This window comes from Podarcis pityusensis (assembly GCF_964106645.2).
Source record: "Podarcis pityusensis genome assembly, chromosome: 3".
In the NCBI taxonomy this organism is placed as follows: Eukaryota; Metazoa; Chordata; class Lepidosauria; order Squamata; family Lacertidae; genus Podarcis; species Podarcis pityusensis.
The window spans coordinates 120,779,226-120,802,783 of record NC_138026.1 but is presented as its reverse complement, the minus strand read 5'-3'; the positions used below and the strand labels follow the sequence as shown (position 1 = coordinate 120,802,783).

Here is a 23,558-nt window from a genome sequence, read left to right as displayed (position 1 = left end):
GAAGGGACAAGACAGGCAGCGTGCTTGCTTAGGAAGGAAAAGGTGCTCCAGGGACAATATAGGTCATCTCCATGGATGCTGCGAAGACACGATAAACCCTTCTATAGCAAACCAGCAATTGTTATCCAACTCAGTACAGAGAAGCAGTAAATGATTGTTGCCACATCTTTGCCCAGGAACAAGCTAAGACTGAGCATCTTTTGGAAGTGGTGTTAGGGGTTTAAAAAAAATTGCTTTGGCTAGATTTTATTTCTTCAATCAGAGTGAAGCTGCTAAGTTGATGAGCAGGGGAAGAACTGTCCTTAGTGCACTTTTTGTATATAATAATGTATTCCTAGGAGCTTTCCTATGGCTGTAGAAGCCAAGAGATTGTACTGGAAGTCCTCAGGTCAGAGGGGGCCCCAATCTCAGCCTTTAAACATGTCAAGTCACACTTTCACATGTAGGTAGGTGTGCATTGCATGGTGCGGTATTTTGGAATGAGGTTGCTTTATTGATCGTATTGGGTTGAATTATCTTTTTTAGATGCAATCCTCGCTGGGATTGAAGGTGGGTAACAAACAGAATGTAAAGAATGAAAGCAAGCATATTAATACTGCTGCTGTAGATAGGAAGCTGCCTTCTGAGTCAGATCATTGGCCGATCTAGCTCAGTATTGTAAACACCGACTGGTAGCCATGCTCCAGAGCTTCAGGCAGATGACATTACCACCCCTACCTGTAGATGCTGGAGACTGAAATTGGGAACTTTTGCATTTAAAGCTCTAGGACTGAGCTATAGCCCTTCCTCCTATGCGACATACAAGCATATCTACTTGTGAGTAAGCACCCTACCTGTGGCATTTCAAAGTGAAGGCTTTCCAGGAGAGGAAATCAGCTCCACCTCATAGGCAATTTGATTGGAAGTAGAGTTGCCAAGTGATGGGGGTCTGGGTTGTGACTGTGCATTTAACAGCAGCTGAAATCAGTAGGGAGAGATTCTCCTGGCACAGAGATGGCACTATCACTTCCTTGTTGTTTAAGGGTACAAGAAGATTTTTTTAAAAAAATTGGCAACCCTAACTGAAAGAGAAATGAAACAAAACAGAAAACAAAAAAAACAAGTGACTTGAGGAGGAGGTGGCAAAGGAGTGAGGTTTTTTATTTTTGTTGTTAAATGCATCCTGACCATCACCATACCTGAACTAACAAAGAAGTCAAGCAGGAAAAAGAACAAAGGGGCAACACAGGAAGACAATGGATTTGTTAAACTCGACAGCTCCGCTCAGGCTGGTGGTGTGATCTGGCTGACCCAGCTACTGGTTTTCTCCAGAGAGGTTTGCACAATTGTGCCTTTGACAAGGCAGCTGAAATAGTGACGATGGCCACCAGCTTGGGTGGCTTTTAAAAAGGATTAGACAAATACAGGGAAGATAACAGTTACCAAGGGTTACTAGGCAGGATGGCTAGGTTTTATCTCCAGTCAGAGCTCGTAATTTTTCTGAACACCAGTTTCTGAGAATTGCATTGTGCTCAGGTCCTGCTTGTGAGCTTCCCTGTAAGAACAGAGTGCTGGAGTAGCTAGCCTTTGGCCTGATCCAACAAGGGTTGTCTTATGTTCTTTGAATAACCAACTGTTTCTGTCACCTAGCACACCAATTTCCAGATGCATGTACAATATTTCTTATACAGTGGTACCTTGGTTTACAACCATAATCGGTTCCAGAGGTCCAGTTGTCAACCAAAACAGGTTGTAACCCAAGGGGCGCTTTCGCCAATGGGGCCTCCCCACAAAAATTGGTTGTAATCCAAAAAAATGGGTTGCAATCCAAAAAAAGGGACACGCACTTCCGGGTTTGACGTGGTTGTAATCCACAACGGTTGTAATCCAAAGCGGTTGCAAACCAAGGTACCACTGTATATGAGAAGCAGGCATGTTTATGCACACTCCTAAACATGCCCCTGCATTCCTTTGTTTGCATGCTTGAGTCATGACTGAAGTGCCACATGAAAATGTTATCATATGTTGAAATGGGTCAGCCTCCATAGCCTTTCAACTGAGCAGCACACAGCAGATGGAACTGTGGGATGTGAAACACATAGCTGTCAAGTACAACATTCCTAGAGCGGACATGAAGAGGGATATTTGTCCAGCCGGTAGAAAACTTCCTGTTTCCTCCTGAGCTGGGACAAACTTCCTCTGCATGTAACTAGAGGTGAGCATGATCTTACCTGCCCAGGTAACAAAAGGCAAGCAGCACACTTCCTCTTCTCCATCTTGCTTTCAACGTGTGAGTAGCAGTGACTGACAGTCTGCAGTCACTGGGACTAACCCGCAGTGTATATATTTTTTGTAACCTAAGTCTGCCTTCAGGGATCCAGCTGTGAACTGAATGATTGTGAGTAAACTACTTTTATACTTTTTAATCAAGACTGTGTTGTGTCTATTCTTTTAAAGAGGGATATAAGGGATTACCAGGAATCTTATATTTAAGAGGCTAAAACTAGCCTGCAGCAAGCTAACCGCTCTGCAATTTAAAAGGGGAATGTTTAAAACTCTGCTAAGTTATAGAACTTGCTAGCACAAGTTAGGAAGGATATTATTAAACAATATATCCTCTCCTGCCTCCCTGAACATTCCCACAGGAACTTCCATATACAGCAGCAGCATACCCCTGAATAGCCATTTCTGGGATAAACAGCACGAGTTCACATTGTACCGTCTGACTTTGACTGTAGCTTGCCATAAGAACTGGGCATAAATTAGATCAATGCTGCAAACCATCCATGGATAGCAGAGCAAATTCTGTCTAGTCAGATCAATATATTTTGTCAATTTCAAACTCCTCTTTGGCTCTGCTTCAGTTATTCTTAACTGTTCACTTTATATGTTGTGAGCCACTTTGGGCACAATTTTGTGGAAAAGTGGTATACATATAAAAAGATGCTGATGATGTAACAATTGAGTTTGCGTGATATTTATTACTGTGCAGATTAAGCATCTCATGTCCTTCTTAACAGGTTGTTCCTGAGTGAGCTATGAGGTGATGGTGGTGACACATTTTCCATGGCGCTGCTATTAAAAGCAGTTACTTCAGTCCTCCCCATTATTGTTGGTGAGCTCTGCTGGCACATGTGGTCCTGGAGGGAAAAATACAGTAAGCTAGTTGCAAGGATGCACACTTCAATTACTAACCCTACTTACTAAACAGTTATTGACAAGAAAACTTTTAGTGACAAATAATGAACATTAGCATCATATGTGCTCTTGGCAATCTTGATTTAGGGTGAAAACTATCTCTGTACAATGAATAAACCCGGATGGCTCTGTGTGGAGGTTTGAGATGTGAGATTGATTGCTGGTTGCTTTATTCAAGCTGGGGGGGGGGGCAAATTGTGCCCAAAATTAATCTCAACTTGAAAAATTATTGTCTTGCAGGCCGAAGACTTTTTACAAGACTGAAGATTAAAAATAGAGGGTGATGATTTTGTCTCTCTTATCACAAAAGTGACTCAAAGTGACTGACAAAGCAACATTATTGTGCTAGGGCAACAAAGCAGTTTAGTTCACTTTAACTGCACAAACCTAAAGTTCTGGCATGCATGTGAAACTTTCCTGCAAAATAACGACAACCTGGAGGTGCATTCCTCTCACCTGTACGTGGTGCAGCTTCTCAATGCTGTGATGTTCTGGCATATGGTCCTCCTCCACCTGATCTGAGAGTCAAAAGCAATAACGACTTGAACACTGATATAGTTGTAACCTGGGACAGGATGAACTGTTTGACCTCAGCCTCTTGGACTGCATCCTGAGGAGCTAGGCCTGTCCTAAGAGCATAAGAACAGCCTGCTAGATCAGGACAAAGGCCCATATAGTCCAGCATCTTGTCTTCATGGTGGTCAACTAGATGCCTGCGGGAGATAGGGCATGAGCACAAGAGCAACTCTTCCCTTCCTGTGCTTTGCAGCAAGTGGTATTCAGTAGCACTGCTGCCTCTGATCGTGCCTTATTTTGTTTATATGACAGTGAGAAGTGAAAATTACAGTAATAAGACACCTAAACAGCTGCTATATGATGATGCAGTAGTAGCATCTTGGAGGGGACAAGCGCACACCCTACTCTCAGACTCACCTGTGGAATAAGCCTCTAGTGGATGCTGGAGAAGGAGTAGCTGGAAAATAGAATTTAAGGTATTATACATAGTATGAAACGACAGAGAATCTATGAAAAAGTGATATGAGAAGAACAAGGTTTAACTTTAGAGTGTGAGGGCTCATCTTGGGTGACTAATTTAAAGTGACTAATGTGGGGTAGAGAGATGTAATCAGATTGGTGTAATAAATCCCCACCACCACATTTTTCAGCTTGGCTGCAAAAGTAGTGTCTCGCCGCAGGAGAGGCTATAGCTATACTTGAAATCCTTGGAGAAGAAGAGAGCTCCATTCTGTTCATCCTAACCCTCTGTTATCATCTTGTCTTCCATACCCATTGCAGTATTAAAACCATTCTACCTTTTCCCTCCCATATTTCTTACCATTATTAGGGTTATCTGGGGTCATCGTGCCGTAAGTCATCCAGGTGGTTCCTGTAGCAAGCTGAGGGGGAAAAAATGAGACATCCCCATCGTGAGTCTGGAAGGCAAAAATAAGATACCCATCCTCTCTTTTCCATACCTGGGAACAGGAAGATAGCAGTGTGGAGACTCACTTGCCAGTTTGGTGGGTGGCTGGCTCTTGAGGAGATGGAATCCGTGGAAGAGGAGCGGCTATAAGGCACAGAGGTACAAAAAGTTAAGCGGTCCTTAGTGGGAATAGAAGGCTGGATAGACATCCAGATTTTGTGACTGTACTAAACCAATGTATGCGTATTAAGGAAAAATCATACGCTACAGAAACTTGATTTCTATAGTTGCCAAGTCCAGTTTGGGGAAAACAAGGCAAGGGAACAGTTGAAAAACTCTGAATCTGGATCAAACTTCACAGTTTTGGAACTTGAAAAAAGAAACAGTAGAGGTCACAGCAGCAAGTGTCCTGAGGCATGATGCAAGCAGCAAAAAGAACCTATGTAAAGCAAATCCTCCTTGCATTGACTGAAACAATTCACTTCTTGAATACATATTTCTATTTTGTTCTTTTTCTACAGCCATGAAGATTAGAGAACTTTGTTTTCCCCCTTACGTTTTTCTGGAATTTTGAGCAAGCTTACATATTCCCTGCTACTTATCCCACCCAAAGAATATTAAATTTATTATGTGCCTACCTGATCACTTCACTGGACTTCTGGAAATTAAACGGTAGGGTAACTGCAAAGTATGAGATAGTGGATTACTGTGAAGAGGAAGCATGAAGCTGAACCTAGTGGTATCAATGACCGCTTTGCATATAGAAGATCCCAGTTCAGTTCCTGACAACTCTGTTTAAAGAATCCTAGATAAGAATCCCAGGGCAGGAGGAACAGCAGTCTCTGAAGGAAAGTGACTTCACTAAAAGGTATTAAATGCTGAAGAACAAAAAAAGGCACGCATGCTCTTAATCTGATTTTCATACCTCCATATATGTTAGCACAGTATGCGGTATCATGGAAGCACATTTGCTTTCTCTTCCTCAGTCAAGGCTACTTTCATTCATACATGTGCAAAGCTGTAACATATGCTCTTGTAACCCCCATGATGGGCTTGATTTAGCCCTGGAGGCAGAGTCACTCAGCAAAGAAATAGGAGGGAAAACTTGGTCTGTTGGGGAGCTGAATAACAATTCTAAGCTCTTATTACCTTGTATCTACCTCCTTCAAGCTAAAAAATTTCAAGTCTACTTGGGGACTAAAGCTGTTTGAAGAATCAACTCTGAATTGTCCAGCATCTTTGTGGAGTAGAGGAATATGCAGATTGGCTGACTTCAAAGTTTGCCGGCAATAATTGTCTTAATTTTCTATTTGGACTCTTTGGACCATTGCATAATTCATGTTTTTATTTGTTTTTCCATTTATTTCATAAAATTTATTGACCTCAAAGTGGTTTACAAAAAGATAAAATAATAAAATCAGGAAAAAATTACAATACATTGAAACATGCTAGAAGTTTAAATACTAAAGCAGATTAAAATTCACATCAGCATTTCTAAGCATCTGGGTAAAAGGTAAAGGTAAAGGGACCCCTGACCATTAGGTCCAGTTGCAGCCGACTCTGGGGTTATGGCTCTCATCTCGCTTTATTGGCTGAGGGAGCCGGCGTACAGCTTCCGGGTCATTTGGCCAGCAAGACCAGATTAGCGCACGGAAACGACGTTTACCTTCCTGCCAGAGCAGTACCTATTTATCTACTTGCACTTTGATGTGCTTTCAAACTGCTAGGTTGGCAAGAGCAGGGACCAAGCAACGGGAGCTCACCCCGTCGCGGGGATTCGAACCGCCAACCTTCTGATCGACAAGTCCTAGCGCCCCCGCGTCTGGGTAGGCTTGCCTAAACAAGAACATTTTGGGCAGGCTCTAAAAAGAATACAGTGAAGGTGCCTGCTTGATATAAAACTTAGCAGTTGTATTGTTTTGTCTAATTACTTGTTCACCTTTACTATTTGCAAGTTCTATTCTGCCTCCTCATAGGCCCACATAGGCAAAGGTTATACACTCACATGCTCATCCACAATAATTTATGCTACCAAATGCACATTTGTCCCAAAGCCTCAAATGAAAATGCCCTACCTGGCTGTAAGGGGGGTTTGATGGCAACTGGCCTCGGTGTGCTGTTTCTATAACAATTTAAAAGGAATTTTGTTCAGTCAAGGTGGAAACCATATTACCTTGCCTGTTTTGCTAATAATAATTATAATAATAATAATAATTTATTATTTGTACCCTGCCCATCTGGCTGGGCTTTCCCAGCCACTCTGGGCAGCTTCCAACAGGATGTTCAGCGTGGGCCTCAAACCCAAGCACACCTCTGATATGAAGAGCCTCTAAGGCAAGGGTGAGAAGCCCTTTTCAGCCTGAGAAACAGGCAGGGCCATGCGCAGAAGTGGCTGGGGCAACGGATGCAGAGTAAAAGTCAGGGATCTCTACCTACACCCAAATCTCACCCACATTTCTACCCCCCAGCCAGGCAAGCTAGAGGCATTATTACAGTTTGGTGACACATTGAGGGGTATATTGAAGCAATGATTCTTCAACATCAACTTTGTTGGACTGGTCATGTTGTGCGGATGCCTGATGATTGTCTTCCAAAGCAACAACTCTATTCCGAACTTAAAAATGGAAAGCGTAATGCTGGTGGGTCAACAAAAGAGGCAAATCTTTAAAAAATGTAGTATAAACAGCAGCAATTGGGAAACACTTGCCTGTGAGTGCTCCAATTGGAGAACAGCCTTTATCGAAGTTGTCATGGGCTTTGAAGACACTCGAACTCAGGACGCAAGGAGGAAACATGCTAAGAGGAAGGCACGCTTGGCAAACCCTCACTGTGATCAACTCCTGCCCAGAAACCAATGTCCCCACTGTGGAAGGACGTGTGGATCCAGAATTTGCCTCCACAGTCACTTATGGACTCATTGTTAAAACCGTGTTTATGGAAGACAATCTTACTCAGCACGAGTGATCACCAAAGAAGAAGAAGAAGAGTGGGGATGAGGTTTTTGGCCTTGGAAAAGTCCCCAAGTGCCAGAAAGAGAAGCCCGAATGGCTGCATTCAGCTGCTAGACCTGGGATTCTCCATTCCTGCTCCATTCCATGCACTGCAATTCTTGGCAATTGTCCAAGCAGATCAGAACAGAAACACTCACCTGCTATCCTGGAGTTGATGTGGGGAATCCTGTAGGAAAAGAGTGGAGAATTTGCCCATGGTGAAAATGTTTCCCTCTGTCCCAGCAGAGGGGGTCAGGAAGCAAAACACAGAGTTGGGTTTGTTCCAGACAAACAGCTCCTACCTCCAATGAGCAGAGATTCTTCATCAGTTCCCTGTTCTCCTTCTGTAATGCCTCCAGCTCCCTAAGCATTTGATGCACAAGATAGATGTCTTGGCAAAGCACCTAGCAATATTCCACACCTCCCTTCCTCTCATTCCCAAACATGGCCCTTTAATCATTATTGCAGAATACTTTTGTACTGATTTATTGTTATTTTATTTCATAAAAATTGTACACTGCATAATTGCAAAAACTAAAACCCTCAAAGTGGTTTACTAACAGAGAGGGGTTGGTGGGATGGCTCTAGGATCACATAATTTCTGCCCTAACTTTTGTTTAAAAAAAGACTGATAAATTTTAAATTAGGAGGGAGCAGAAGTAAACACTCCTATTCTCAGTCTATTGACTCATGTTAAATGTTCACATTATCATGAGGGCTTGCTGCACTTCTGACCAAGTGCCCTTGTCCACCAAAACAGAAACGAACTGCTTTCTTTCACAAAATAGTAAAAAATAAATAAAAAATTGGATATTTTCTATGGATTTACGGACATGACTCCTCTTTCAGAAAGGAAGGAAAGGGGAAAGATTATTGTATGTAAAATGTGCGGATGCAGGCCATGCCATCTTGAATAATCCCTGCTGTTCGCCCAGACCCCTTTTTTCTTTTCTTTTTGCAACCTGCTTGTCTCACTTTTCCTGTGTAGTTAGTTCCTGGTAAACTTGCTGCAGAGCTCCTTCAGCCTTTGAAGCACGGTATTTATAAAAAGAGGCAAGCAGCTCCATCTGGCTTTTCTGGAAAGTCCACACCTAAGAAGAGAACCATGGGAGGGATGAATTATGGGAACTCACAACTATTGATTCTCAGCAGATTGGGGAATTATAGCTCCTTTAGGGAAATTAAGAATGTCATTCAGGCCCTTGCCATTCTAGAGGGTATGGCCACTCATTTCATTCAAAGAAACGAAACATTAAAACAGGAGTTGCAGTAGATTTTTTTCTCAGGGATGGGAGGAAGCTTGGCTTTTCCCCACCGATGCATTATGGTTAAAAGTAACTCTGCCTTTTCAATTAAACTTCCATTTCTTGCATTTTCAAAAGGAGTACAATCTTTTATTTTAAGTTGTGAACTGCTCCAGGGTAGTGGGGGAAGTTCATCAAATGATAGGCAATCAGTGCTGTCCAAAACTAGCTCCTGATGCAAACTTGCCAAATTAATTTTCAGAAACTGTAGCTGGAAAGAAAACCATTCATTTGCACAGACGGTGATGAAAGCACTTCAAGCAGCTCCACTATTCACATAATGCTTTCTTTGCAGGCAACTAGAACACCAGCCATAGCTGAAAAGTAATCACCAAATTCCATTATTTGAGATACACATTACATTCAGCAAGTGACTTTGACTCTGTGCATGCAGCAGCTGTTCCCAGAGTTGGCATAAGGTGCCAGAAATGTCAAACACCTGTCAAGACCTACCCATTAAGCAGGAGGCCCAGTGCCAATCCCTTGAACCTCCTGGCTTTGCTGATCCAACTCCTTGCTTTGAATTACTCCTTGAGTAGTATTGGCATGTTTGAAGGCCAGCTGACAGTGTGCCAAATGAAAGTTCTGTTCAGGACTCTAGGGCATCTCAAAGGCAGTTTCCCCATTGTGTCAATTTATAATTTGTGATAGCCCTAAATGTATTGTGGGCTATGTCTCACGGAGGACTTTCCTGGTGGCCTCAAGCTTAGATTGAGGTACAAACTGCCCTCACCTCCTTATTTGTTTACAGATATATACATATTGGAGCAGAACACTTGACAGTATCTTAAGCCAACATGTAGTGTTGGGCCAGACATGGTGCTAGAGTATCTCACAGAGGACTCTCCTGTAAATGTGGCTGCATGATTTGTGGTGACCCAAAGTTTACTTCGTGTGCATGTCTCCAGTTCAAGTCACCTGGGATCCCCATGTGTTAAAAAGCATATTGTGCAAAAATCCTTTGATTGGAGAGAATTATATTGGAGGCCAAAGGAAACAGTTTCCCAGTCATGGAGACATACGATGTGGGATAGTCCAAAGCTTATTTTGGGCTACAGATGCATATAAATTTCAGTTTGTTATTCAGATTTCTCATGCAGCTCTATTTTGAACTTTTGAATAAGGAATTAGGAACTAATTGCTAACTTCAGACTCCAGGCTGTTGAGCTTTCCTTCCTTGCATTGTCTTTAGTTTTGACAGTCAGTGCCACACATTTTAGAATCCAGGATCAAGAATGAATTTCAGGACCAGTGTCTGGTTTGTTAGGGCTCATCCAAAATTCACCTGTCCTGTTCCTAGAAAGCACAAGTCAAGAGGTATTCTGTTTTTCCTGCCACTTTCCCTGGGAAAACCCCGCTCTTTACTGCTGAATCAGAGCAAATGTTAATCTGCAGAAAACCCAAATGATGTTTGCTTTGCTTCAGCAGTAAATAATGGGTTTTCCCAGGGGAAAGTGGCAGGACAAGCACAAGTATGGACAAGCCTTTACTCTTACCTGAGAAATATGGGCAATATGGCCGAGTACAAGTTCAATGGGACTTTTGAAAAACTTTTTTGCTTCTGGCTGCATCTGTGGGTCAGAAGGAAAAACACAGAAGGGGACATTCACCATTGACATTATTAAAGATTTTGGGATCTAAGGGAGGTCATCTCACCATCTTCTGATTCAAGGTAAGTAGAAGCCACAACTTACATTATCATTAAGAAGCAAATATTTTGTGCTTGTTCCACAAGATGGGCATTTATCTGTCAGGATTCAAATGCAAAAAGTTAGTGCACATACTAAAAATTACTGTAGATAAGAAGTGTTCCAAAAGAACAAAACAGATCAGTCCTCTAAAATCACAAGTCCTTAGATTCAAAGTCATTTGATTGTCTTAAAATTGTTCTACTCATTAAAACAGGTCAGAAATGATTAATATAAAAATTGCAGCATTAAGATTAACTCAAATTTATTGAAAATTTAAACATTCAATTACTTTTGATCCACCATGGAGTTAAGATTCCTGGCATTTCTTAATGTTATCGTAGGACTGTAGAATGTAGCAGGGAAATTATATACTGTACATAAACAGGAACATAAGCAACAAAGTTATATACACAGGAAACTGAAATGAAGGTTTATTGCACATCTGTAGAAGGTCAGAAATCAGTGATTGTTTGAATGTCAAACAAAGGGTCCTGTGACACCGGCTTAAACTTAAAGGATATGATGGCATGTCTGAATGCGTCCCAGACAAGGTAGACATGACATGCTGGTGCTCTTACCTGAGCCAGCACATTTTTTGCAAAATATGTGTCCACAGCTGGTGACAGAAAAATCAGACCCTTCCTGGCTGAAACACTGGTTGCAATGAAACCAATCCATACTGCAAAATGGGAGAGCTGAGGCAGAGTTCCTCCGCTGAGATTTTTTCTTCTATTAATCTTTATTTCCCCTTTATTTCTTCTATTACTGTTTTAAGACTGAAAGACAAAAAAACACAAAAAAACCCCACTGCAGACTGGGCTTAACATCAGGCTTTCTAAACACCTTCACCCCATCTTTAGCAAACAATCCTGTGCCTATCTGTTCAGAAGAAAAACCCATTGAATTAAATGGCGCAGACTCCCAGGTCTGTGTGTATAGGATTGCAGCCTAACATTTAACACCTGAAGGTATTTGAAGAAGTGTGCATGCACACGAAAGCTTATACCCAGAACAAACTGAGTTGGTATCTAAGGTGCTACTGGACACTTATTTTTATTTTTATACATATTTCGAACATTTAACACCCTAATGGCACTGGGTGACTATAAAGCCGGCACTTTTTTGTGAACACCAGTGGGTTTCAGTAATCCCCACCCCCCCTCCACTTTTTGGTATGAAAATATATCACAAACCATTTTCCACACAGTTAAGGAAAACTAAGGCTTTTCTAAAAATGGCAACGTTTCTTAAGTCTTTAGAAAAAGTAATGTAAGAATGACAGGGTGTGAAAGCAGATTTTGGATGCTTGGGTTCTGGTGTTCTCTTTATTTTACTTCAGTTTGGGGGAAAACTTTAAAAAGAGCCTTCCCTTTCCCCCTGTGAGGTACCCGTGTTTGGTTTTTTCTTTGAGGAGAGAGGGAGAGATTTCCCTTCTCCTGGTACCTAAAGAAAACAACCAAGATCTTTTTTTTTAATGTGTTTTTAACTGTTCTTATTTTGTATGTTTCTTTTTATTTTTCATTTCTTTGTTATATTTTCTTGTATTTTTACTTTTTGTTTTTGTGTAATTCTTGTATTCTTTGAAATTTTAATAAATATCATTAAAAAAAATAAAAAAACAACCAAGATCAACGCCAAAGTGACAGGGAAATGTGCCTTTTCGAGGCGAATGTTCTCGAAACTGGAGGCGCCCTTGACAGGCGCCTTTCCTCAATGGCCTCCTTCTCCCTCAGGAGGAGCGGCTGCCATCGCCGTCCCCCTCAGCCGATTACAGCCTGTTATGCCGGGCAACGTGGCTGCTACCCATCCAGCATTTACAATTTATCCCTTTCTCTTGTGGCGGGCTGGCTTCTCCCCCTTGAAGCGCCCTGCCGCCTTCCTTTCTTTTCCCCTCACAACAAGCGCGGCCTAACAGCCTCTCCTTTTCCCGCCCTTTTCCTCTGGGCGGCTTTCGCTGAGGGGAAAAAGAGCCCGCGCTGGGGAGGAGGAGGAGGAGGAAATATATATATATATTCTGTATATATTCTGATTCTGAGATATATATATATATATATATATATATATATATATATATATAAGATATGTAAGCCGCCTAGAGCCTTTGTCAGGGAAAAAGGCGGGGCATTTAAATACCCCGCCTTTTTCCCCTGACAAAAGCTCAAGGCGGCTTACATATCAAATGAGATCAGAACATATATACATATGAGATATGTAATATGTAATATGTAATATATATATATATATATATATATATATATATATGAGATATATATATATATATAGGCTCAAGGCAGCTTACATATCAAATGAGATCAGAACATAAACAGTATACACTTCCAAATTAAGAAAAAAAAGTAAAGGTTAAGAAAGAACAATATGGAAATAAATGAAATGTAAGATGTAACTTGAAGAAAATTTGGTATAAAAATGATTTTATATATATATATATATATATATATATATATGCCCCACCTTTTTCCCTGACAAAGGCTCAAGGCGGCTTACATATCAAATGAGATCAGAACATAAACAGTAAGCACTTCCAAATTAAGAAAAAAAGGAAAGGTTAAGAAAGAACAATATGGAAATAAATGAAATGTAAGATGTAACTTACATTGGTATAAAAATGTTCCTCAAGGAACCCCAGCAGCCTTCTTGAGGGTGGAGGTTGGTTTACCCTCTGTGTCTGCCAGGGCCCACTTAAGATTCCTACGATTTTACATCAACCTTGCAAACACTTCAAACACCTTATTGGCCAAACAAGCCTTTGTATCTTTTCAAAAGAACACCACTTGGCGCCAAAACTTATCTGAGATCCTGGTTAGATACACCCTACCGGAGTTTAATATCCTCAAACGGTGGAGCCCGGACAAACTCCGGAAATGGATCCTGGAGAGAGACGCTCTGTTAGATACCACAAAAATACAGATCCCAGGGTCCTCCCACTGGTTTCCCCGACTGAAAGCAGTCAAAATCTGCGCCAATTACTTGGCGAATATCACCAATCCCACTCTTCGGAGAGCCTTTACTATGGCCCGTTTTCAAACCATTCCTACGGCCTATCTGTCAGGCAGATATGCAAAAATCCCAGTAGAGCAGCGGATATGTCCTTGTTATATGAGAACCAAAGAGGATCTCATACATTACATGTTGTATTGCCCCATCTATTCGGCCTTCAGGGATGCGATGTTACAAACTATTCCCAAATCAATAGTCAACTCTGAGGACCAAGTAAAGTTTTTACTGGTGGACGCTGATCCACGGATTTCTCACGTGGTAGCGGTCTTTGTGGTGAAGGCTATGAAAACTAGGGTATGGTTCCTGGATGAAACGGTGAGGTCCCTCCCATTGCTCTCCTAACCTGTTGTTGTATCTTCTTCCCTGAATGGTGGGGTTTATTGGGTAGTTTCCTTGCTGGGACAGCATGGCATGAATTTTAGCTTACTTTTATAATCTTTTTGTTTATCTTTTAATAATGTTTTATGGTATTTTGTGTAAAGGCATGGACCTCACAAATTTAATAAATTTGTTGTTGTTGTTGTTGGTATAAAAATGATAAGAGCATTCAGCTGAAAGATGAAAAATAAGACAAAATTAAGCAGAAGTAGCAAATAAGTTAAAGAACCAGAAGGGGAAGTGGAGGGAAGTCACCAGGGTGGGGGTGGGGGTTTGTTTTATTGTATTTTCTTTCATATGATAAATGTGTTGAATATTAAATTGTAAAATTTAAAAGAACGTAAGGGGGAGGGAAGGGACCTTTAAGAAACAAGTAAACATGAATAGAACTGAAACTTTATTGGGATTTCAGCTAGAGAGAGAGAAAGTTTTAATTCTATGAAAATATGTGCATATAATCTATTAAAAACATGCGGACACACAATCACAAGGAAAACAGCATGGCGCTAACTGCCTCCCCCCCCCCCATTCAAATTGGGGCAAGGGGGCTAAAGGAATGGCTGCTGAGGGGAAGCAAGATAGTTCAAGGGGGGGGGGGAAGAAATAGGAACAGAGGACAGGATCACACTTCAAAACGACCTTGACAGATTAGAGAACTGGGCCAAAACAAACAAGATGAATTTTAACAGGGAGAAATGTAAAGTATTGCACTTGGGCAAAAAAAATGAGAGGCACAAATACAAGATGGGGGACACCTGGCTTGAGAGCAGTACATGTGAAAAGGATCTAGGAGTCTTGGTTGACCACAAACTTGACATGAGCCAACAGTGTGACGCGGCAGCTAAAAAAGCCAATGCAATTCTGGGCTGCATCAATAGGAGTATAGCATCTAGATCAAGGGAAGTAATAGTGCCACTGTATTCTGCTCTGGTCAGACCTCACCTGGAGTACTGTGTCCAGTTCTGGGCACCACAGTTCAAGAAGGACACTGACAAACTGGAACGTGTCCAGAGGAGGGCAACCAAAATGGTCAAAGGCCTGGAAACGATGCCTTATGAGGAACGGCTAAGGGAGCTGGGCATGTTTAGCCTGGAGAAGAGGAGGTTAAGGGGTGATATGATAGCCATGTTCAAATATATAAAAGGATGTCACATGGAGGAGGGAGAAAGGTTGTTTTCTGCTGCTCCAGAGAAGCGGACACGGAGCAATGGATCCAAACTACAAGAAAGAAGATTCCACCTAAACATTAGGAAGAACTTCCTGACAGTAAGAGCTGTTCGACAGTGGAATTTTCTGCCAAGGAGTGTGGTGGAGTCTCCTTCTTTGGAGGTCTTTAAGCAGAGGCTTGACAACCATATAATCTGGGGAACCGGGTTCGTGTCTCCGCTCCTCCACATGCAGCTGCTGGGTGACCTTGGGCCAGTCACACTTCTTTGAAGTCTCTCAGCCCCACTCACCTCACAGAGTGTTTGTTGTGGGGGAGGAAGGGAAAGGAGAATGTTAGCCGCTTTGAGACTCCTGAAGGGGAGTGAAAGGCGGGATATCAAATCCAAACTCTTCTTCTTCTTCTTCTTCATATGTCAGGAGTGCTCTGATGGTGTTTCCTGCTTGGCAGGGGGTTGGACTCGATGGCCCTTGTGGTCTCTTCCAACTCTATGATTCTATGAACATATACAAGAAATAGGAACGTAACAAGCAAGAAATGTCTTGAAGAACCTTAAAGAGCAACAAACTGTATAATGGCATAAGCACTGAAGGGTGTAGGTAGCAAGGTCAGGAGGAAATTAAATACATACAGTATTGACAGGTAATTGCATCATTAATACCAGCTGTTCACAACAAGCATAGGAACACTCCTTTCAGATAAACTTTCTGTCTTAATTTCCAGCCAGTTACATACTTGCTTGTTAGACTTTGTGTTTATTATTTTAATAATAATACAAAAATATGTATATGCTACCCATCTGACTGGCTTGCCCTGGCCACTCTGGGTGGCTCCCAACAAAAAATAGTTAAAACACAACACCAGCATCACATACTGAAAATTTCCCCAAGCAGGGCTGCCTTTAAATGTGTTTTTAAAAGTCACATAGTTGTTTGTCTCTTTGACATCTTCTGGGATGGCGTTCCACAGGGTGGGTGCCACTACCGAAAAGGCCCTCATCCTGGCTTTAATCAGTTGTGGCCAATGCTTAATGTGTCATGCTTAATGACATCATCAGATCCCACTCATCCCCAGTGACATCACTGGAGGCCACCTCCAAGTCTCAGGTTTGGGCCCTGAAATCTTAATGGTTGGTGATATGATAGCCATGTTCAAATATATAAAAGGATGTCACATAGAGGAGGGAGAAAGGTTGTTTTCTGCTGCTCCAGAGAAGCGGACGCGGAGCAATGGATCCAAACTACAAGAAAGAAGATTCCACCTAAACATTAGGAAGAACTTCCTGACAGTAAGAGCTGTTCGACAGTGGAATTTGCTGCCAAGGAGTATGGTGGAGTCTCCTTCTTTGGAGGTCTTTAAGCAGAGGCTTGACAACCATATGTCAGGAGTGCTCTGATGGTGTTTCCTGCTTGGCAGGGGGTTGGACTCGATGGCCCTTGTGGTCTCTTCCAACTCTATGATTCTATGGTTTTTTCCCTAGTGTCCAACCAGATCAACTTAAAACTTTAAAATGCCCAGGCAAATAAATAAATGTTGGCGTTGATGATTGCAACATTAGCATTGGTTGTGCTCCTAGGGACTTGGAACCACTAACAAATGATCAGCCTCTATTCCTTGGTAGTACAGAGGGCGAGTATGGGCAAGTGGAACAGGTCTCGGTGTTTCGATTTCTGGGAATGGAGTTGAGAGACGACCTAACCTGGGGACAGGACAGCAAAGACCTGGTGAAGAGAGCACAGCAGAGGTTATATTTTCTGAGAATCCTCCGTTCTGAGAATTTTACCATTGCACTGTGGAGAGTGTATTAACTTATGGTCTGTGTGTGTGGTTTGGGAGTTGCACGGCCAGGGGAAAAACAATGCTGTCCAGGGTTGTAAAGACTGCGGAGAGAATAATTGGGTGCACTCTTCCCACCTTGCATCAAATCTACGCTTCCAGGTGCCATAAGAAAGCGGCAGAGATAGCGCAGGATAGTACGCACCCCGGAAATGATCTCTTTCAGCTTCTGCCTTCTGGAAGAAGGTACAGGGTTATAAAGACTAGGACTAGCCACCTGAGAAACAGTTTCTACGCAAATTCAATTCTGGTTCTAAACGCAGCATAAGGGATCTCTGTAGTATAGTGTATTTTAAAATGGGGTTTTAGAGTTTTTAGGGGTTTTTTAATGTTTTATGTAGTTTATGTAATTTTATGTAGTTTTTCAATTTCATTGTTCTGCAAGGGACAGTGACAATAAAGAAATCGTAATTGTAATCGTAAGTGTTGGAATAGCATTCAGGGAACCAGCTAAGGAAAGGGCATAAATAAATACTAGGTGTAATTCTCAAGAACTAGGTCAGGGACTAGATTTGTTCTTAAAAAATTCATGATTTCTTTAGAGTATCGTTATTATAGATCTACTTTATGGAGTGATCTAACAAGGACCCCTGCCCCAAGGAGCTGACAATCTGAAATTTGTGTGAGACATGTAAAAGATGTATGAATACACTCAGTTTTAAATACTATACAGAACTGTTCAGCTGAGGATAAAGAAAAAAAAATAAAGGCTTCACAGGGATGGGTTTTGGAGGAGGGACTTGAATTTTAGAATCAAGGCAGCTGAAGCTTTTATTTTTTTTTAATTAATTGTGTTTCTAAACAGGTGAAGTGCCTTTTCCTCATCAGTGAGATGGCAATCAGTATCCATCTGAAATATCCATGCTTTGGACAAAGTACAAAAAAATTCAGGTCCTATTTCCTTCACGGATGTGTAGCAGAAGAAATTCCAGCAGGTGTAGCTTTTTTCCATCCTCAAAGTACAAACTGCGGTTGCCAAGTCCTGCTGCCTCCCTTTTGCAACTGGTCATCCTCTTCAGGTGGGAGGATGTGTGTGCATGCTTGAGCGCTAATACTTCTGTCAGTACAGCAGTGACTGGCCACTGCCCCTTTGCGGTCTTAGTTATGGCTAGCTGCTAGCCAACGGCACGTGGTTCAGTTTCCTTTGTTGGAATTTTATGTGACAGGGTTATTGTGTCACTAAGGGACACAGGGAGCGGCACTGCAGTAAACGATATGGCAAGGCGCTTTTTCAGAAAAGGAAATGGATTCTCTGATTCAGAAAAGGAAACACACACTACAAACTATAAGTTACAGAATTGTCGTTAGAATTTTTGTTTTGCTGCATTTCCCAAACACTGAAAGCAAGGATTTGGGTGACATTGACTGCAGAACCATAAAACAGAAAATATTCTGGAACGACAGGAAGGATTGGGATAGCTGGGATAGCAGGCTTGTTGGTTTTTGAATGTCTTATGTAGATTTTTCAATTTTGTTGTTCTGTATGGGACAATGACAATAAAGATTATCATATCATAGGAATACAAAACTGGAAGAGAGGGTAGTTGTTCCATAAGGTTACAAGAACAAAAACCAACAGCTACGCTCTGGTTATTGGCCATCCAACTTCTGCTTAAAAACCAAGGAAGAAGAGAGTCCACAACCTCCCAAGGGAGTCCTCTGTCAAAACAGCACTTACTGGCAGAAAGTTCTTCTTGACATTTAGTTGGAATCTCCTTTCTTGTAACTTGAAGCCATTGGTTCAAGTCCTTTGTTGTTACTACCAATGAAATTACAGATGGCATTTCAGAGTTTTATCTGCTGACATTGGAAAATGTAATATAATAAAAGAATCATAGAATCATAGAGTTGGAAGAGACCACAAGGGCCATCGAGTCCAACCCCCTGCCAAGCAGGAAACACCATCAGAGCACTCCTGACATATGGTTGTCAAGCCTCTGCTTAAAGACCTCCAAAGAAGGAGACTCCACCACACTCCTTGGCAGCAAAATAGAATCATAGAAGGTAAAGGTAAAGGGACCCCTGACCATTAGGTCCAGTCGTGACCGACTGGGGTTTTTTTTTATAAAAAAAAATTATTTGTACCCCGCCCATCTGACTGGGTTTCCCCAGCCACTCTGGGCGGCTTCCATAGAAACCAAAAATACACTAAAATATCACGGCGTTGCAGGGCTCATCTCGCTTTATTGGCCGAGGGAGCCGGCGTACAGCTTCCGGTCATGTGGCCAGCATGACTAAGCCGCTTCTGGCGAACCAGAGCAGTGCACAGACCGCCGTTTACCTTCCCGCTGGAGCGATACCTATTTATCTACTTGCACTTTGACGTGCTTTCAAACTGCTAGGTGGGCAGGAGTTGGGACCGAGCAACGGGAGCTCAGCCCGTCGCGGGGATTCGAACCGCCGACCTTCTGATCGGCAAGCCCTAGGCTCTGTGGTTTAACCCACAGCGCCACCCGCGTCCCTATAGTGTCCTTTTGGTCAGTGGAGAGTGCATCAGCCCCACCCAGATGGGACCTTAGGCTTCATGGGGCTAGTTCCTCTGATCAGTCTAGAACAGGAACTCTCAGAGGCTCCAACTATCTCCCACTGTTAGTCTTATGTTCACAATGTTATTACTAGGTGTTGGACCAGCCTCACCCTCAACGCTTTTCAAGGACTGGCAGTTGCAGTAAGGTTCCACTTCCCCTACTGGCCGCCCAGCACCACCTAGTGTTGACTATCTCCAGAAGTTAACTCTTTACTGTGTGCTCCACTCTCTGCTGACCAGAAGGACATTTCATGGTAAGTCCAACCTGCCATTCAAGTATCATTCTACAGAATGTTTTAAGACACTTGAGTGGTTGTCAGTTAAAAGTTCTGAATGCATTTGCAACGTGAACTGATTGATTTCAATGTTTCCTTTTGAACAACTTACCAGGTTACACAAGTGTTTATTTTAATTATATTAAGGACATTTCACGGTAAGTCGAACCTGCCATTCAAGTACAGTGGTACCTCGGGTTAAGTACTTAATTCGTTCTGGAGGTCCGTTCTTAACCTGAAACTGTTCTTAACGTGAAGCACCATTTTAGCTGATGGAGCCTCCCGCTGCTGCCGCGCCGCAGGAGCACGATTTCTGATCTCATCCTAAAGCAAAGTTCTTAACCCGAGGTACTATTTCTGGGTTAGCGGAGTCTGTAACCTGAAGGGTATGTAACCTGAAGCGTATGTAACCCGAGGTACCACTGTATCATTCTACAGTATGTTTTAAGAGACTTGAGTGGTTGTCAGTTAAAAGTTCTGAACGCATTTGCAATGTGAACTGATCAATTTCAATGTTTTCTTTTGAACAATTTACCAGGTTACACAAGTGTTTATTTTAATTACAATGTCAATCCATTGTTTAGGAAAACATGCTGTTTTGAATATAAACATTTTTTTGTACAAGGCTCTGGATAATATGCTGAGAGGCAGGAGTATCAATTCCCCGTTAAACAATTCATGCCACAAGAGAGCAGACGAAATGCTTTTAGAACTTAAGCTGGCTCACATGAGTGAGCAAAGCTCCATATAAACAAAGCTGGGAGAGGCACAGCCATAGCCCATCTATCCTGAAATGGCATTCCTTTTACAGCTCCAGATATGGTGAGCAGACCCAGCAAACGAGTAAAACACTTCCACCAGGACAATTCCAAATGGAGCTGCCAGCAGATCAGAAAGAAACCGATTTTCCCTGTTCTTGGGCTTTTAAGAGCAGCTTGACAAAAACCTGTCACTTTCCACAGCATGCAGCCCAGCAAAAAATATGTTGATTAAAAAGCTGCCTACCTATTTCCATGGAGACTACAAAGCGTACAGAATTTGTTTAAACCATCTCTATTGTATACACCAGGGAACCTCTGGCCCATGGGTCAAATTTGGCCAGATATTCTTCCCCAAATGAAACACAGTTTTCCCCAAACCACATCCACGTTCTCAACATCCAGCATCAGATGTGGAGAGCTGGATTGAACTCCCTGGTCCACCAGCTGACAGGCTAGGAGCTCAGTCCCGCTTGGTCACTATTTCCCTGCAGGCCAACTTTGACAGATGAGTAGCACCACCCACCTGCAGGGCAGGGGTGCGTGGGTGGGTCAAAAAGGTTCCCCATCAGTTATACATCATCTTCCTCAAGCTCTGGTGCTGCAAACAAAGTGTCACAATTTGTTTTGCTTTTGGGAGGGGCTGCTTTTTCTACTCCAAACGAGCCATCACTCATATTGGGTTGGGTAGGAAACTTCATATGACGAAATACCTGCCTGCCATGCAGCTTTTTAAAAAAAGATACAGCAATGCTTTGGGAGTCAGGAGATAAGGGACAGTTACAGATTTACCCTCTAAACTATGCCAGGAAATATGAAGTAACCAGAAATCTCCAAAGCTGAGAGCCATAAAAGGGTTAATTCCCCGGCTAGACTTCCAACACATGCTCAGTGGGGAGGTGGTATCTTTGGATTGGGTGATGGTGACATCATGCTGACAGATCAGAGCCAATCAGGGCCCGCCTTGTCTATTTCAAGCCCTTTCCCAAGCCCCTATAAATCTTTCGCTGTGCCTGGTGCAGAGTAGGAGATGGTTTGATGATGAGGGCTTAATTACAGCCGCCTCTGCTGCTCTAGAGAGGAGGAACAGGGATAGGCTTCTGCCAGATGGTTAGGCAGCAAGAAAGCCATTTTGCAGTATTCCTCCATCCACCCCATTAAAATGACAGCCAGCCTGCCTGCCGCCTCCCTTCTCATAGCTACTACCTCAAAGCGTAGGCAGCAGCATGCTAGATTCATCTCATACATATGCTGTCATGCTTATGCCAATTTGTTGGGGCGTGGATTGCACTGTGAATAAAACACAGCCCTTTACACAAACACACGTTTTAACTGGGCAGCTCAAGTACCCCTCCTCTATTTATCTGCACATAAAGAGGTTTCTCCTTAGCAAGCTGCTCTTGTGCCCTTTTCTGTTCACAAGAAGGATTGTGTAGAACTTCCGGAGTGGATTAAATCTGAATGGCAACCCCTTCTCCTGGCCTTGCTGGGAATGTCTCCATATCATAAACATTGAAGAATAGTCTTAAGTTCTTTTTACTGCCTCAGTGTTGGTTAGGTAGGATAGGCAAGCTTTTGCAAGGATGTGTGGGTGCGCAGGGAGGGATAAACCAAACACAAGCTCAGTTTGGATAGTCTTTCTTGATATGAATCTGAAGCGGGCAGATCTTGAACGGCTCAGGTGGCGACCCGGCGTGCACGCTGCAGATGCAGAAGTACGGAAAGACTTCTCCAAACTTGTCATGGAACGTGTAGATGTGGCTCTTCTGCTCAGTGTCGTAGAACGAGAGCTCCCCTTCGTCACAGTCCAGCTCCACTCGCACTCTCTTGAGGTTCTTCCTGCGCCCAGTCTCTGACAGGACGGCCTGGAAGGACTGGCTTTTCTTGCTCTTGGTACCCTGCATGCGGTACATGTAGCCAAGCCCCAATCGGGAATCGCAGCCAAAGCTCCAGTAGTGGCCACAGGACTTACTGGCCACCCCGATGTACCAGTACTCAATGCTGCCAATATCGACTTCCCAAATGTGAGACCCTTTGGAGTAGCTCTTGGAGCCCAGGACACAGGGCATGCCCATGGAGAAGCGTTCAGGGACTTCCACCACCAGCTTGTAGTTGCAGGTGTTAATGCTGGTGAGATCATCCGAAACTTCCAGCCAACTCTCCGCTGTATTGGGATCAAAGCTGAACGGGACTGCAAAAGGAGACAATCGTTAAGTATGAGGAGTATGACAAGAGGGAATTTAAAAGACAAACCAAATCAAGTCAGAAACAGACTTGCCTGCTGCAAAATAGCAAGGACGGAAGCCAAATTGGAACTTCCGTTTACAAAGGCATAACGTCAGGTGCTGGAAACAAATGTACTTGAACGTGGCTATAGGCAGTGGGCTGGCAACTTGTTAGAAACCAAATTCTAGACAGGTTGAGCCCGGTACTGATTAGGACTGAACTGAATCCCCTCCCTTCATTTTCACTGTCTCATAAGACATGACCAGTTGAAATGGGGAGGGACATATTGGCATTTATTGCCTTGGAGGTATAGGGACAAAACTTAATACAGGCGGGAAGAGGATTGCTACCCCAAAAAGGGTTGCAGCAAAAATAAAATGCTGACCCCTGTATTGCTCTGTCTCTCCCCCTGCAAATTTCAGCTAGGCATTCTCACTGGAGAACTTTTTAATCTAGCAAAGCTATGGGTTGTACCCAAAGTAGTGCTAAGTAATCTGTCCCATCAGTGCAAGGATTTCTGCTTGTGCAATGGGACTTTCCCCCTTCTCCTCTGTCCCCTTCCCAATGTGTTCTACAGCTCCCCCAATCCTCCAGAGCAGATTTCGGGTGGGCATGGAGCACATTACAATGGAAGGAAATTGGGGAAGTCCTGTTAAACAAATTGAAATTTTTGTGCCAATGGGATGTGTTCATTGGACACTGCCTCCAGCAGGAGTATCCTCTGGTTTATTGATTCTCAATGTGTGTTCTGGCTCTCTTAGGGAAAGATGTTCAGTCTCTATGCTCATAA

The 23,558-nt window shown here is 42.8% G+C and overlaps 2 protein-coding genes and 1 long non-coding RNA gene across 6 annotated transcripts in view; 1 reads left to right on the top strand and 2 right to left on the bottom strand.

Annotated features, from left to right (window-relative positions):
• Window positions 1-2,940: 2,940 nt before the first annotated feature.
• LOC308474631 (E3 ubiquitin-protein ligase RNF212B-like) lies at window positions 2,941-16,284 on the bottom strand. Of its 4 annotated transcripts, none has more exons than XM_081001180.1 (14): window positions 16,021-16,284; window positions 11,164-11,361; window positions 10,589-10,641; window positions 10,391-10,465; window positions 8,566-8,681; window positions 7,893-7,953; window positions 7,749-7,777; window positions 6,676-6,722; window positions 5,239-5,281; window positions 4,687-4,744; window positions 4,514-4,574; window positions 4,111-4,150; window positions 3,634-3,695; window positions 2,941-3,119 (listed from the first exon to the last, which is right to left on the bottom strand). In XM_081001180.1, exons 2-13 carry the CDS (start codon window positions 11,261-11,263, stop codon window positions 3,653-3,655), a joined length of 726 nt encoding a protein of 241 aa, XP_080857306.1. In that variant the 5' UTR covers window positions 11,264-11,361; window positions 16,021-16,284; the 3' UTR covers window positions 2,941-3,119; window positions 3,634-3,652. The 4 variants fall into 4 exon arrangements, 2 of the variants coding, with proteins under 2 accessions (XP_080857306.1, XP_080857307.1); XM_081001181.1 differs by lacking the exon at window positions 16,021-16,284 and adding an exon at window positions 12,404-12,634; XR_013984783.1 differs by lacking the exon at window positions 16,021-16,284 and having other exon boundaries at window positions 4,514-4,610; window positions 4,653-4,744; window positions 11,164-12,130.
• On the top strand, window positions 12,913-20,453 carry LOC308474718. The gene is made up of 5 exons (XR_013984888.1): window positions 12,913-12,939; window positions 13,146-13,183; window positions 17,788-18,001; window positions 19,602-19,899; window positions 20,323-20,453. It is a non-coding gene; the product is annotated as an uncharacterized lncRNA (long non-coding RNA).
• TRIM35 (tripartite motif containing 35) overlaps window positions 20,315-23,558 on the bottom strand; it is a 17,379-nt gene continuing 14,135 nt past the window's right edge. The window contains exon 7 of the mRNA XM_081001043.1: window positions 20,315-22,733. Coding sequence (XP_080857169.1) covers window positions 22,165-22,733 — 569 coding nt within the window. The 3' untranslated portion in view covers window positions 20,315-22,164. The remainder of the gene's footprint in view (window positions 22,734-23,558) is intronic.

Bases quoted from the DNA above. Each gene is read 5' to 3' on its own strand.
- LOC308474631 (XM_081001180.1), bottom strand. From the start codon at position 11,263: ATGGATTGGTTTCATTGCAACCAGTGTTTCAGCCAGGAAGGGTCTGAT. The intron at 10,466-10,588 runs GTAAGTTGTGGC...TCTGACCCACAG, and splicing joins ATTTGCTTCTTAATGATAAT to ATGCAGCCAGAAGCAAAAAA. The intron at 6,723-7,748 runs GTGAGTGTTTCT...AAATTGTTATAG, and splicing joins CATCAACTCCAGGATAGCAG to AAACAGCACACCGAGGCCAG.